This window comes from Balaenoptera physalus, assembly GCF_965194825.1.
Source record: "Balaenoptera physalus genome assembly, chromosome: 2".
Lineage (NCBI taxonomy): Eukaryota > Metazoa > Chordata > Mammalia > Artiodactyla > Balaenopteridae > Balaenoptera > Balaenoptera physalus.
Genome location: NC_138883.1, coordinates 115,188,753 through 115,200,540, shown reverse-complemented (window position 1 = coordinate 115,200,540; position 11,788 = coordinate 115,188,753). Strand labels below are relative to the sequence as shown.

The window sequence follows — 11,788 nt, the reverse complement described above, 5'->3', positions numbered from 1 at the left end:
AAAGCACGTGGGTGGGAAGAGGAAGGGAGTCCGGGAAGATGAGAGCTGGTGTAGGCTGGACCCCATGCTCTCTCTAGAGCTGAGGCTCCATCACCCAGGTAGGCGGGCGCCGATGGTCTGGAGCCTGCCTCTTGCGTCTCTCCAGACCGCTGGCCGCCCACCTCTGCCACTCCCCCAGCAGAAGTTCCAAACTTTTTCTCCAGCAGGGAGAGGAAGGGTGTTATTAAGTTTGAAAGGGAAGTCCCACCCCCTTCCAGGATTCCTATTGGTCGAGGCCGGCCCCATCCCCGCCAGGGTCGCAGGCGGATTGGCTGTGGGAGGGGAGCCGCGCCGCAGGCCCTGGGCCGACCGCCGCCAGGGGCCCCCAGGTGGCAGGCAGGTGGGGCCGGGATTGCCAGCGCTGCCGCCTCCTCTGCGCGCTTGCAGCCCTCAGACTCTAAGGTTCGCGCGCGGGTCAGACGCGCCGCGCTCGGCGGGAGCGGGACTGCCAGGACTTGGCCATGAAGAGCCTCAAGTCCCGCCTGAGGAGGCAGGACGCGTCCGGCCCCGCGCCGTCCGGCGCCGCCGCCGCCGCCAGCGCGGTGAGTCCCGCGGCCCGTGGGCGCCCCGGACTCCCGGCGCTGCCCTCCCGCGAGCCGCGGAGTCCTCCTCTGCTCGGCTTTGCCTCAGAGCGTCCCGCTGGGTCGGCCCCGGCGACTCCTCCTCCCTCCTCTGGCCAGGGCTCCGCGTCGGCCCGGAGACCCTGGGGACCCTGCCCACTGCCGCCCCCGGGCCTCGACGGATCCCTTTCCCGCCCCTCATCCCCGGGTCTCCCAGCTCCTGGCCTTCGGGATTGGATCGCACCCTCCTCCTCAATTCGGTTTTCGGGGTTGTCCCCCACCCCGGCCCTTCCCCGGCGACCCCAGCCCCTCGCCTCTCCCGGGCTGGTCCCCGCATCCCACTCGCGCTCTGACCCGGCCCGATTCCGCGGGGCCCAGGCGGGCGCCCCTCAGTCCCCGGAGCTGCGGGCCGGGCGGGGGCTTGGCGCCCCGCAGTCCAGGTGGGCAGGGCAGTGGACCTGGTGCCGCCCCGCCCGGACTCCGGACCTTCCGTGGGTGAGCGCTGCCGGGCTGGGTGGACGTCGTGTGCTGGACGCTGTCGTGGGGTCCCTGGGAAAGTTTGATTTCTGAGTGAGGCAGATGGAATCGGGTGTAGTTGTAAAGACAACGCCCCCAATGGGTGGTGACCCTGGAAGTGAAGGTGGTTGTCCTGTGGGACCGTGTAAGTCTTACCTGTGGGACAGACCCTTGTAGACCTCCATTCGGCGCAGATCTGCAGCCCGGCCTCAGTGTGCACGCTAAGAAGTTCTCCGGGCCTCTCAAGTTGGCAGGAGAACAGAAATCTTGAGAAACAGCCTGACTGCAGATGTTGGGATTTAGATAATTTGGCAAGTTAGAAGAGTTGGCCATATCACCAACATTCTATATTATTAGAATAAACGTTATTTTAAAAGTCTTGGAAGAGTCAGAAACGTAAACGAGATGTAATGCTCAAAATGCCTGGCTGCCCATTTGAAGTAATTAAAACGGACCTTAATAAGTTTACATAGGTTTTACCCAATGATTATATGCTTTTTATGAGAATACTAATTAATGTACTTTGGCTTTTGAGTGAATTCAGAATTGTGCCTTTCTCCCCACCTGACTACTTCTAGGATGATTTTACTTGGACTTAAAGGAAATTGTGGCGAAACTTGGCTCTTTAATTCCCAACTGAAAAAAAAAACCAAAAAAAAGGGATAGCTTCATATGGCATGATATTTGATGATTTGCTATTGTTTAATAAAGCATGAAATTGTTTAATTAGCCCATAGAAGGAATGATTACTTTCACATTATTTTTTAAAATAAAATAATTGGCAGAAACGTCATTTAGTGATATCAGAGGTCACTATAGGTAGTTGAGTTAAAGATTCAGCTTCTTTGTAGTGCAGGTTGTTTTCAGCTTTAAAGATATACTTTTCTAGGATTATTCACAGTATTATACCCATTTGGTTTGCACTAAGGATTCACATCCCATTTCTAGGTTTGTACACCTTAATTTTAGCCTGTTTTCTCTTCTAGAAATGCAGAGTGTTTAGTTGTTATTGGTATTATCAGCATGCCAGTTTGCATTTTATACATTTGGCACGTGAAGCGCATCTCTCTGAGCTTAAATCTTCAGCATTTGTTACACTGAGCATTCTGTTATTTTTCTTAAAATAACGGCATAAAAATAAAGAGAAATATATGGTATAAAAAAATAGAATCTACCTGCTTAGAAAAAGTGAACATTTCTCAGTATTAGTTAAATATTCAAATAAATTTTGTAAAATATTCAAATGAAAATAAATGAGTGTGATGACTAATAAAACCAAACCAAGCATTGATAGAGTACAATACATGTACAAGGGAAATAGATTCCTTCTGCTTTTCAGTCTATAACCCATAATCTCTAATGTCCTATTTGGTCAAATGTGTATGTATTGTTATGACTGAGCATCTTTTTTTAAATCTTTTTGCCTTCAAAAATATTTAAATTTTATTTATTTGCTTTTGAATAGATGACATAGCACATGGCTTAATATTTAAAAGGAACAAAATTATTTACAGCAAAAAGCCCCTCTCCCACCTGTGTCCTTCAGTTTTTCTGCCTGCCCCCCACCATTCCTCAGAGGCCAGTGGTGTTATCAATTGCTTGCATATCCCTCCAGAGAGAGTTTAGCATATACAAGCAAATATTAATACAAGTATTCACCCTTTATAGAAATGGTAACACATTGTACCCGCTGTTCCGTATATTTTTTTAAACTCCAGGATTTAGGCCCTTTCAGAGCATCCCCATTCAAATCTCTTGCTATAATAAAAAATGCTATGATGAATAAACCTGTATATATTTCAGGTGGGGTGTGTGTGTGTGTATATACTTGTAGGATCAGTTCCTAAAAGTGGGATTGGTGGGTTAAAGGATATGTGCATATGTAATTTTAAAGAATGTTGTTAAATTTCCTCTGGGCATCATGTACCCAAAGTGTGAGTAATTATCACTTCCCATGCTTTTCTTTAAAGTTCGCTCACATTTTTAAGTTTTGCCAGCCTGATAGGTAAATACGGTATCTCAGGATAGTTTGAATTTGTATTTCTTTTATTATGGGTGAAGTTGAGTATCTTTTCATATTTTTAAAAGCTCCTTCCATGTTCTTTTCTGTGAACAGTTTACCCTTTCCATTTTTCTATTTGGTTGTTGATTTCTTTCCTATTCATTTGTATGTACTTTATATCAGGGAAATTAACCTTTTATTTTATTTTTTAAAATTAATTTATTTTTGGCTGCATTGGGTCTTTGTTGCTGCATGCGGGCTTTCTCTAGTTGCGGTGAGCGGGGGCTACTCTTTGGTGCAGTGCGTGGGCTTCTGTTGTTGCAGAGTACGGGCTCTAGGCGTGCGGGCTTCAGTAGTTGTGGCACGTGGGCTCAGTAGTTGTGGCGCCTGGGCTCTAGAGCGCAGGCTCTGTAGTTGTGCACAGGCTTAGTTGCTCCGCGGCATGTGGGATCTTCCTGGACCAGGGCTCGAACCCGTGTCCCCTGCATTGGCAGGCAGATTCTTAACCACTGCGCAACGAGGGAAGCCCTAGCCTTTTTAATATGAATGTTTTTTCTTAATTGGTTGTTTGTCATATGACTTTGTTTATGGTGGCTTTTGCTAGGCAGAATGTAGTTATTTTTGTACAATTAAATTTATCAACCTTTTATTTTGTGACTTTTTAAGTTTATGTTATATCTTGGCCTTTCCACTCTGCAATATTAAGCAAAAAAAGAGAAAAATCTCCCTGGTTTCATCTAGTTTTTTGTTCGTTGTTTCATTTTTTTTTTTTACATTTAACTCTCTAACCCATATAGAATTTATTCTGGTGTAAGGTAAGAGGTATACATCTTGCTTTCTTCTTTCTCTTCCACTTTCCCCTCGTGGCTACCTATTTTGAATCTTAAAGCATTCATTTAATCATCAGGGAAATGATCATGATTTGTACAACTTCGAGAAAAAATTTTCAAATGTGTATTTCATAAATAGTTTTCTTCATGTATTTATTTAAGCTTATCTGGAGACACATTAGAAATAGACGGAGGTATGTAAATATTTTATGATATTATCATATGTGAAATATAGCATATTAGCTTAACATGCTAAATTATAATTATATGTTATATAAGGCATTTCAAATATTCTGAGTAGTACCGTGGTTATAAATATGTCAATGAGTTTAGAGTTCACTAAATGGGAGTGTGTTCATACACATATAAATAAATATAGTTCACAATTATAAGCTGTGTATAGAATACATTTGAGAGTCCTTTACTAGCTAAATCTGGAGATAGCTGCAGCTTTTGATCATAAAATAAGACAATTTTTGTTGTTAGATTTATTTTTAATTACTAAATTGGAGCTTCGGGTTTCTGAAAGGGATAATTAAATGACTGTAGGGACTTCCCTGGTTGTGCAGTGGTTGAGAATCCTCCTGCCAATGCAGGGGTCACGGGTTCGATCCCTGGTCCGGGAAAATCCCACATGCCGCAGAGCAACTAAGCCCGAGTGCCACAACTACTGAGCCTGTGCTCTAGAGCCTGCGAGCTGCAACTACTGAGCTCGCATACTGCACATACTGAAGCCTGCGTGCCTAGAGCCCGTGCTCTGCAACAAGAGAAGCCACCGCAATGAGAAGCCCGCACACCGCAATGAAAAGTAGCCCCCGCTCGCCACCACTAGAGAAAGCCCACGCGCAGCGACAGAGACCCAAACGAAGCCAAAAAAAAAAAAAAAAAAGTAAGAGCGGTAATTAAAAAAAAAGTGACTGTAAATGCTATTTCAGATCTACTCAATTATATATACAGTCAGTTATGTGTACAGTTATATGTACAGTGAGAATAGGCTTGTTTCATTTTCACCTAGTTCAGATTAGGAAATTTGAGTAGTAATTAAACTGCAAAGCAGTATTGCAAGGCGACATTTTGGAAGGGGGTTCCACTTTAAATTGTACCTATACTGGTAATCTCTGACCTGGGAGGTTCTGCAGTGATTATTTTTGCTGCCCTTTCTTTAGGCTTCAGTTAAAATGGGGCAATGAATTTTACAAATCAGCAACCAAATATGTTCTAAAGCATCTTCGTAATGTCTCAGTACCCTGAAGAAATTTCGGTATTTCTAAAAGAATTTAGAGTTACAAATATAGAAACTGAAAAATCTTAAAAAAAAACTTCTTTTGGTTCCCACCAAGAGTAGAAGTTTGAGATATTTAGAAAGCATAAAGGATTAAATATGATTTTGTTTTAGTTGTGATTTCGAGAATGAGGCATTTGTGTTTTCCACTCAGGGATATGGGCGTGTTTGAAAGGATGTTATTGTTATTCTTATATTGATGATTTTGTGGTAATGTGAAAATTAAGATCACAAATAGTTATGTTTAGTTTAAACTCATGATACTTAATTGAGCAGTGTTTACTCATTTTCATTAAAGATGCCAACCTTTAATTTAAAATGTTTACCTTAATTAAAGCTTTATTCAGACAGTTTCCTAGGGTTACCCCTGCGTTGTATTTCTTTTGGTTCTTGAAGGAAGATCACAATAAAGAAGCCCTCTTTTTACACTTTTGGATTTCAGCCCAGCAGCAGTTTTGCCCAGGTCATCACACTGACTTTAATTGCTGAACTTTATTATAATACCAAAGCAGAAGGGTTGAGTTGCTTTGGTATGTCTTTTAGTACATAATGAGTCCAAGAACTTAAATGAGGAGTAGTTAAGCATTTTAATTACTTCTTTTAATAAGAGTGGAGTAATGATTGTGCATTTATTTATTGTGCATCATACACATTTTTCAAATTTAAAATCATTAGTTTCATAATAAGGCAGTTGCTTTGTTTAGTTTGGGAAACATTTATGGCACACATGAGCTAGGCTCAAGACTGAATTAATAATTAGGTCATCTTTGAAGAAATGGATAATTCCAAGTTGGGAGCAGAAAATGTGCAAGATGAGCATGGCATCCTTTGTCACACTAGAAGGCAAAGAAGTTATCAAAGATCAGGACTCGAGAGGGAGCCAACTTGAAGAGGCGACCAGTGATGGGGACTGCTTGGTCATCAATAAGGGTGATATGGCAGTGGACTGAATTCTTTAATAAATCTTTGAGTTCATAATAAAGAACTGATGTGTTCTTTTAAGATCCAGAAAATAAAGAGAAAGAATGAAACTTGGGCTTTTTCTCAGGGTAACCAAATACTCAATAAGGGGAAGTTTCTTTTTTATAAAAGGTATTTTACCCCAGCTAATAGATGAAGAGGGGACGATAGAATTAGTATATCACAATTTTACAGCTCCCCATGAATCAATGGCTATAGAATCCAGACAGTCATTTATGAGTAGCTACTAATGTCTCAAAAAAAAAGACAGTTGGACATAATTTATCTCCTGATGGAAATATTCATTTCTACTAAGTAATAGTCTTGCCAAAAAAGCCAAACCTGAATATGATAGGCCTCTAGAGCTAACCACCATTTTACAGAAAATACAGAGGACAGAGAAACATGGGGATGCAATGAGCAAAATTCTAATCATGGGAAACTCTAGAACAAATGGCCTAGTTTTTTCAAAAATATATTATAAGAAGAAGAAAAAAATGGAGGAGAAATCTAGATATTAAGAGAGATTTAGGAGACATATTAACTAATCACAATGGTAGACTTCATTTGACCCTGATTAAATAATTGTAAAAATAAAAGTTTATAAGACAGTTGAGGAAATGTAAACGCCAACTGGATTTGTGTTGATATTATGGAATTATTATTTTAAAAGATTTAAGTGTGACAATGGTAGTAATGGGGTTATGTTTATAAAGAGGTCTGTCTTTCAGGGAAACATTTAAAAGTATACTATTTACAGGTGAAATGATGTGAAGTCTGGAATTTGCTTCAAAATAGTCTGTGGGTGAGTGGGAGAAGTAAGTGGGGGGTATAGTTGAAATAGGATTAGTTGTGAGTTAATAATTATTGTAGCTGGTTGGGTAATGATACTACTGTATTTACTTTTGTGATACTATTTTGTATATGTTCTAAAGTCTCTATAATAAGAAAGATCAAGTCATGGCCTTCATGAATTTTAAGAGAACTAGACATAAAATAACAATACTACAGTATGTTAAGAGCCATAATATATCAATAGATGTGTATAAATTGCTGTGAGAGCACAGATGTGTAGGGTAGGGTCAGGGATAAAAGTAGAAAGGAGAAGCTTGAACCTGGGCCAGACAGACAGTTCGAAGGGCACTGCAGGCAAAAGAGAAGTGAGCACAATGGTGTGGAGCTGTGAAATGATATTGCCTATTGTGGGAGCATCGGGTTTGAAAACAAACTTTGGTGTTCTGGTAAGGGATGGTGCAGATGAGTTATTGACAAGAATTTCAGTGAAAGTAAGGAGTTATAGGGTGACAGCTTGGGGGGATAGTCAAAGGAAGATTTTTCTTTCCTTTTTGTTTTTTACCTTGAATTAAAACTTTGAATTCCTTGACAAGTTTAAACTGTCATTTAGAGAGATCTCTGACTGGAGTTAGTAAAGTTTCATCTTCAGAAATTATCCTGTTAATAACTTAACAAGTTCATTTTCCCTCTTATCCCCTCCCCCCTAGAATTAGCTAATAGCCAGCAAAATTTTGTTCTCATTAACCCTGTTTAACTTATGGTTGTAGACTTGGTGAAGAAACCTAGATCCCAGAATATTAGATTTAAACATAACTCACGTATTCTCTGTTTCATCTCTATCATATGGAAACCTTTACTGTCCTATTACAGATTATGCAAGCATTTGTCTAACCTCACATAAGGGATATAACAGATTGTTGAAAATTTCCACCTGCATGAGCTTATCTATGCAAGAGAAGTCAAATTGATTTCTGTAGGCAATTTGCCTAAAAATAGATCGTTGAAATGTACTTCCTGAAATTATAAGCAGAATGATAGGCTAATACATGCATATTGCCTTTTCCTAAATCATAAAACAATTAAAAGCTTTATATAGCTTTTATATAGTTAGAAAGAGTAATAGCTCTTCCAGGTTTAAAAATATAGCACAAAAACACAAGAATAAACTCACTTGTTTGTAGTTATAAAAACAGTTGTCTGTTGGACTTTTTTTATTCTCAGGAATCCTGAATATTATTAATGTGGACTAATTTATTTCCAAATAGTATAGTCTCCAAAATGAAGTGTAAAACACGAACCGATACAGTTGAGTGACTAAAGCTGTGACCAAGGATGGGATTTGATGAACTGTATTTATATAATTGAATCAGACTGGCAAGTGCCCTTGAGAGAGAGTAGATGCCTGACTGAAACAATGAGGATAAATGGCTATCTGTTGTTTTTAAAAATCTTTTTTTCCCCCATAAAATTCATACATGCTCCTTGTAGAAAACAAAATATAGTTGAAGATAAAGAACAAAACAAGTCAATTGTAATTCTATTCACCAGATTATAAACCACAGGTTAGGCTATTTTTAAAGATTTCATAGTGCCTCTTTGTTATTTAGTCAGCATTTAATTACCTTAATGCTGCAGTAATGATATGTATATCTTTTTGAATCATATTTGATTCTAAGAAACTTTGTACTTAAAATTACAAGTAATTTGAAATGATTTGAGCAGATACAAATGTCCCATTAGGAGAACTCAGTAAATGCTAGTGAATTTACTTAAAAAGAAATAACTTATAAGAAGTCCAAGTGCCAATAGCCAGTATTTTTTGAGCATGTATGTCCCAGGCATTGTTCTAAGTTCTCTACATGAACTCACATAATCCTCACAGCAACCCTAAGAAGTGGGTACTATTGCCATCATTTTATAGATGGCACTTAAATAATTGACTTGCCCAAGGTGCTATCGCTAATAAGTGGAGAGCCAGGTGGCTTGACTCTGGAACCCGTGTCCTTAACCATTGTGAGCTGATATAATTTAAAATTTAAAGCTATGGGATTTGTACCTTAAGCCAAAGACCAAAAAAATTGTGGGGCGGGGTGTTTGGGCAAAAGGAAGGCCTTTTATGGTAAGTCTCAAAACCAGTTTGTGTTCCATCCAGCAGGATATAAAATTGTTGCATTCCACACACCCTTCCAGTAATGGATGCTATTATTTAAAACATATTTATGAACCAAAAAATTTATTGCTTTAATCTGTGTTTTTAATTTCTAGGGAGTGTGATGATATTTTTATGCTTGTTGGCACTTCCACTTCTTGTTTTAAGAATTGTCTATTCCTGTTATTTGACCATTTTTTCTGTTGATGCCTTGTTCATATTGATCTTTAAGAGCTTTATATCTTTATTTTTGCTATTTTTTTGCCTATTGTAGCTTTGAGAGTAGTGTGTCTTTCACTATAGTTGTGTTTCTGTCCTCTCACCTGTATATTTCAAACAGTTTTTGCTTTATGTACTTAATTTTGTGATAATTGATACATTAAGTTTCCTGGCTACTTTATATTCTTTTAAAGTGTAACTAGTGATTATAAAAATCTGTAATTTGTCCCATCATAACTTTTGTCTTGAATTCTACATTGTTTGATATTAATACTGTCATATTGTATCCCTTTTGCCTTTTGTTGTTGTGTATATTTGTATGTTCACCCAGTACATTATCCCATCATCCTTGGTTTTAGCATTAGATGGAGGATGTATGGGTAAAGTAAGTCCTGAGAATCCAATAGAACTAAAAATTGTTGGCTTACTCTCTGGAGAGGGGTGTGTGTGTGTGTGTGTGTGTGCGTGCGTGCGTGTGTGTGCGTGTATACGTGTGTGTCTAAAAGGGTATATGCTTTTTGGGGTGGGGGGAAATGATATGTTTTTAATATTGACCTTATTGATATGTTGTCAAGGCTTGACATTACCTCTATAGTAAAGTTTTCCTTTTCAGATGCACAAATATATTTTTAAAAATCTCATTGACTTTTGGTTAATTTTTTTCTTACCAGATTGTGGCATTATTAAAGGTGGGGGGGGGGGGGGAAGGACATAAAACAATCATGCTTTCTCAACCAAAAAAGTGAATGTGTAATTTTTCTTCTAGCTGGTTTTTGTTATTCCATGGTTTTCTTATCCGCAAGATACTTACCCTGTGCAGAGGTTGGGGTACCATGAAAATGAGTCTCCGGTGGGGAAGTCTTTGTGTGTGTGGTTCTAGTGAGGCTGGCATACTCTGATCTTTTCTGCTGTGTACATGAGGAGTAGCCCATAAACACTTGCTGATTGACATGTGAGTGGTCTTTTTAATGGGAGATCTACTTTATGATTCATCTCTATTTTTTGTGACTGTTGGATTCTTTTAAAAAATTAACATTTTGTATTTTAAAAACACTATGAAATATAAACAACATTCATGGCAATGGTTAAGTAGATAAATGTGGAAAATGGAGTGTTTTCTCAGCCTTAGAAAAGGCACACTGTGGGCCAAAGACTGTCCGTTCATAGCTCTTGAAACTATGCCTGGAGCAGTGTGAAGGGGAGGTTGGTGTGTTAGTGTTAAAGGGTCAAGGTCTGCAGTCTGGATGACTTGGACTTGAATCTTGCTGCTCCCAGTAACCAGCTGTATGACCTTGGGCAAGTTACTTAAATATATTTGTTTCCTTATTTGGAAAATGGGGTTAATAATTGCAGTTAGCTCAATAAATATTAGTTCTTACTATTACTCCCTGAAAAAATCTCACCAGAGGTCATTCCATTTTTATCCTTTATAACCAGATGAATAGCAGTCTTTCCTGGTCTCTTTCTTTCCAATTAATACATGCTCTCATAGGCTTTTTTAAAAAATTTATTTTATTTATTTTGTTTTTGGCTGTGTTGGGTCTTCGTTGCTGCGAGTGGGCTTTTCTCTAATTGTGGCGAGCAGGGACTACTCTTCGTTGTGGTGAGCGGGCTTCTCATTGCGGTGGCTTCTCTTGCTGTGGAGCACGGGCTGTAGGCATGTGGGCTCAGTAGTTGTGGCTCGCTGGCTCTAGAGCTCAGGCTCAGTAGTTGTGGTGCACAGGCTTAGTTGCTCCATGGCTTGTGGGATCTTCCCGGACCAGGGCTCGAACCCGTGTCCCCTGCATGGGCAGGCGGATTCTTAACCACTGCGCCACCAGGGAAGTCCTCTCACAGGATTTTATATAACCTAGATCTTCAAAAGATCATCTGCCCTAGCCTTTTACCCCAAGGGAGGTAAATGGTATCTCTATTTTTTTTATTTATTAAAAAAAATATTTCTTGAGGGCCTAGGCTAAGCACTGGGGCATGAGAAGATGAGGAAGATAAAGAGGCTCAAAATACTGTATGGGAGCTCTATAAATGGATAATATAAAGTAATAACTGCTGTGATAGAGGAGTGTACAAGGTGCTGATCCAATCTGGGGCTGAGGAGTTGGTGAAGGTTTTTTTTGCAGGGCGAGGTGCTGCTGCAGCTTTTTTTTTTTTTTTTTTTAAATTGAGGTGAGATTCATATAACGTAAAAGTAATCATTTTAAAGTGAACAATTCAGTGGCATATAGTATATTAACAGTATTGTGTAAGCACCATCTCTGTCTGGTTCCAAAACTTTTTTATTACTCCAGAAGAAAACTCTGTATGCATTAAGCAGTTGCTTCCCAACTCCCCTGCCCCCTGGCAACCACCAGTCTGCAGGATGAGGCTCTTAACCTGAAACTTAAAAGAAGTGGGTAGGAGTGATCCGGGAAAGGAAGAAATTCCTTTCAGAGGGAACAG

The 11,788-nt window shown here is 39.7% G+C and overlaps 1 protein-coding gene across 2 annotated transcripts in view; it reads left to right on the top strand.

The window, feature by feature from the left end:
- Nucleotides 1-324: 324 nt before the first annotated feature.
- The window catches only part of UACA (uveal autoantigen with coiled-coil domains and ankyrin repeats), an 85,977-nt gene continuing 74,513 nt past the window's right edge, over nt 325-11,788 (top strand). For both annotated transcript variants that reach the window (XM_082443744.1, XM_082443743.1), the window contains exon 1: nt 325-581. In XM_082443744.1, coding sequence (XP_082299870.1) covers nt 501-581 — 81 coding nt within the window. In that variant the 5' untranslated portion in view covers nt 325-500. The remainder of the gene's footprint in view (nt 582-11,788) is intronic.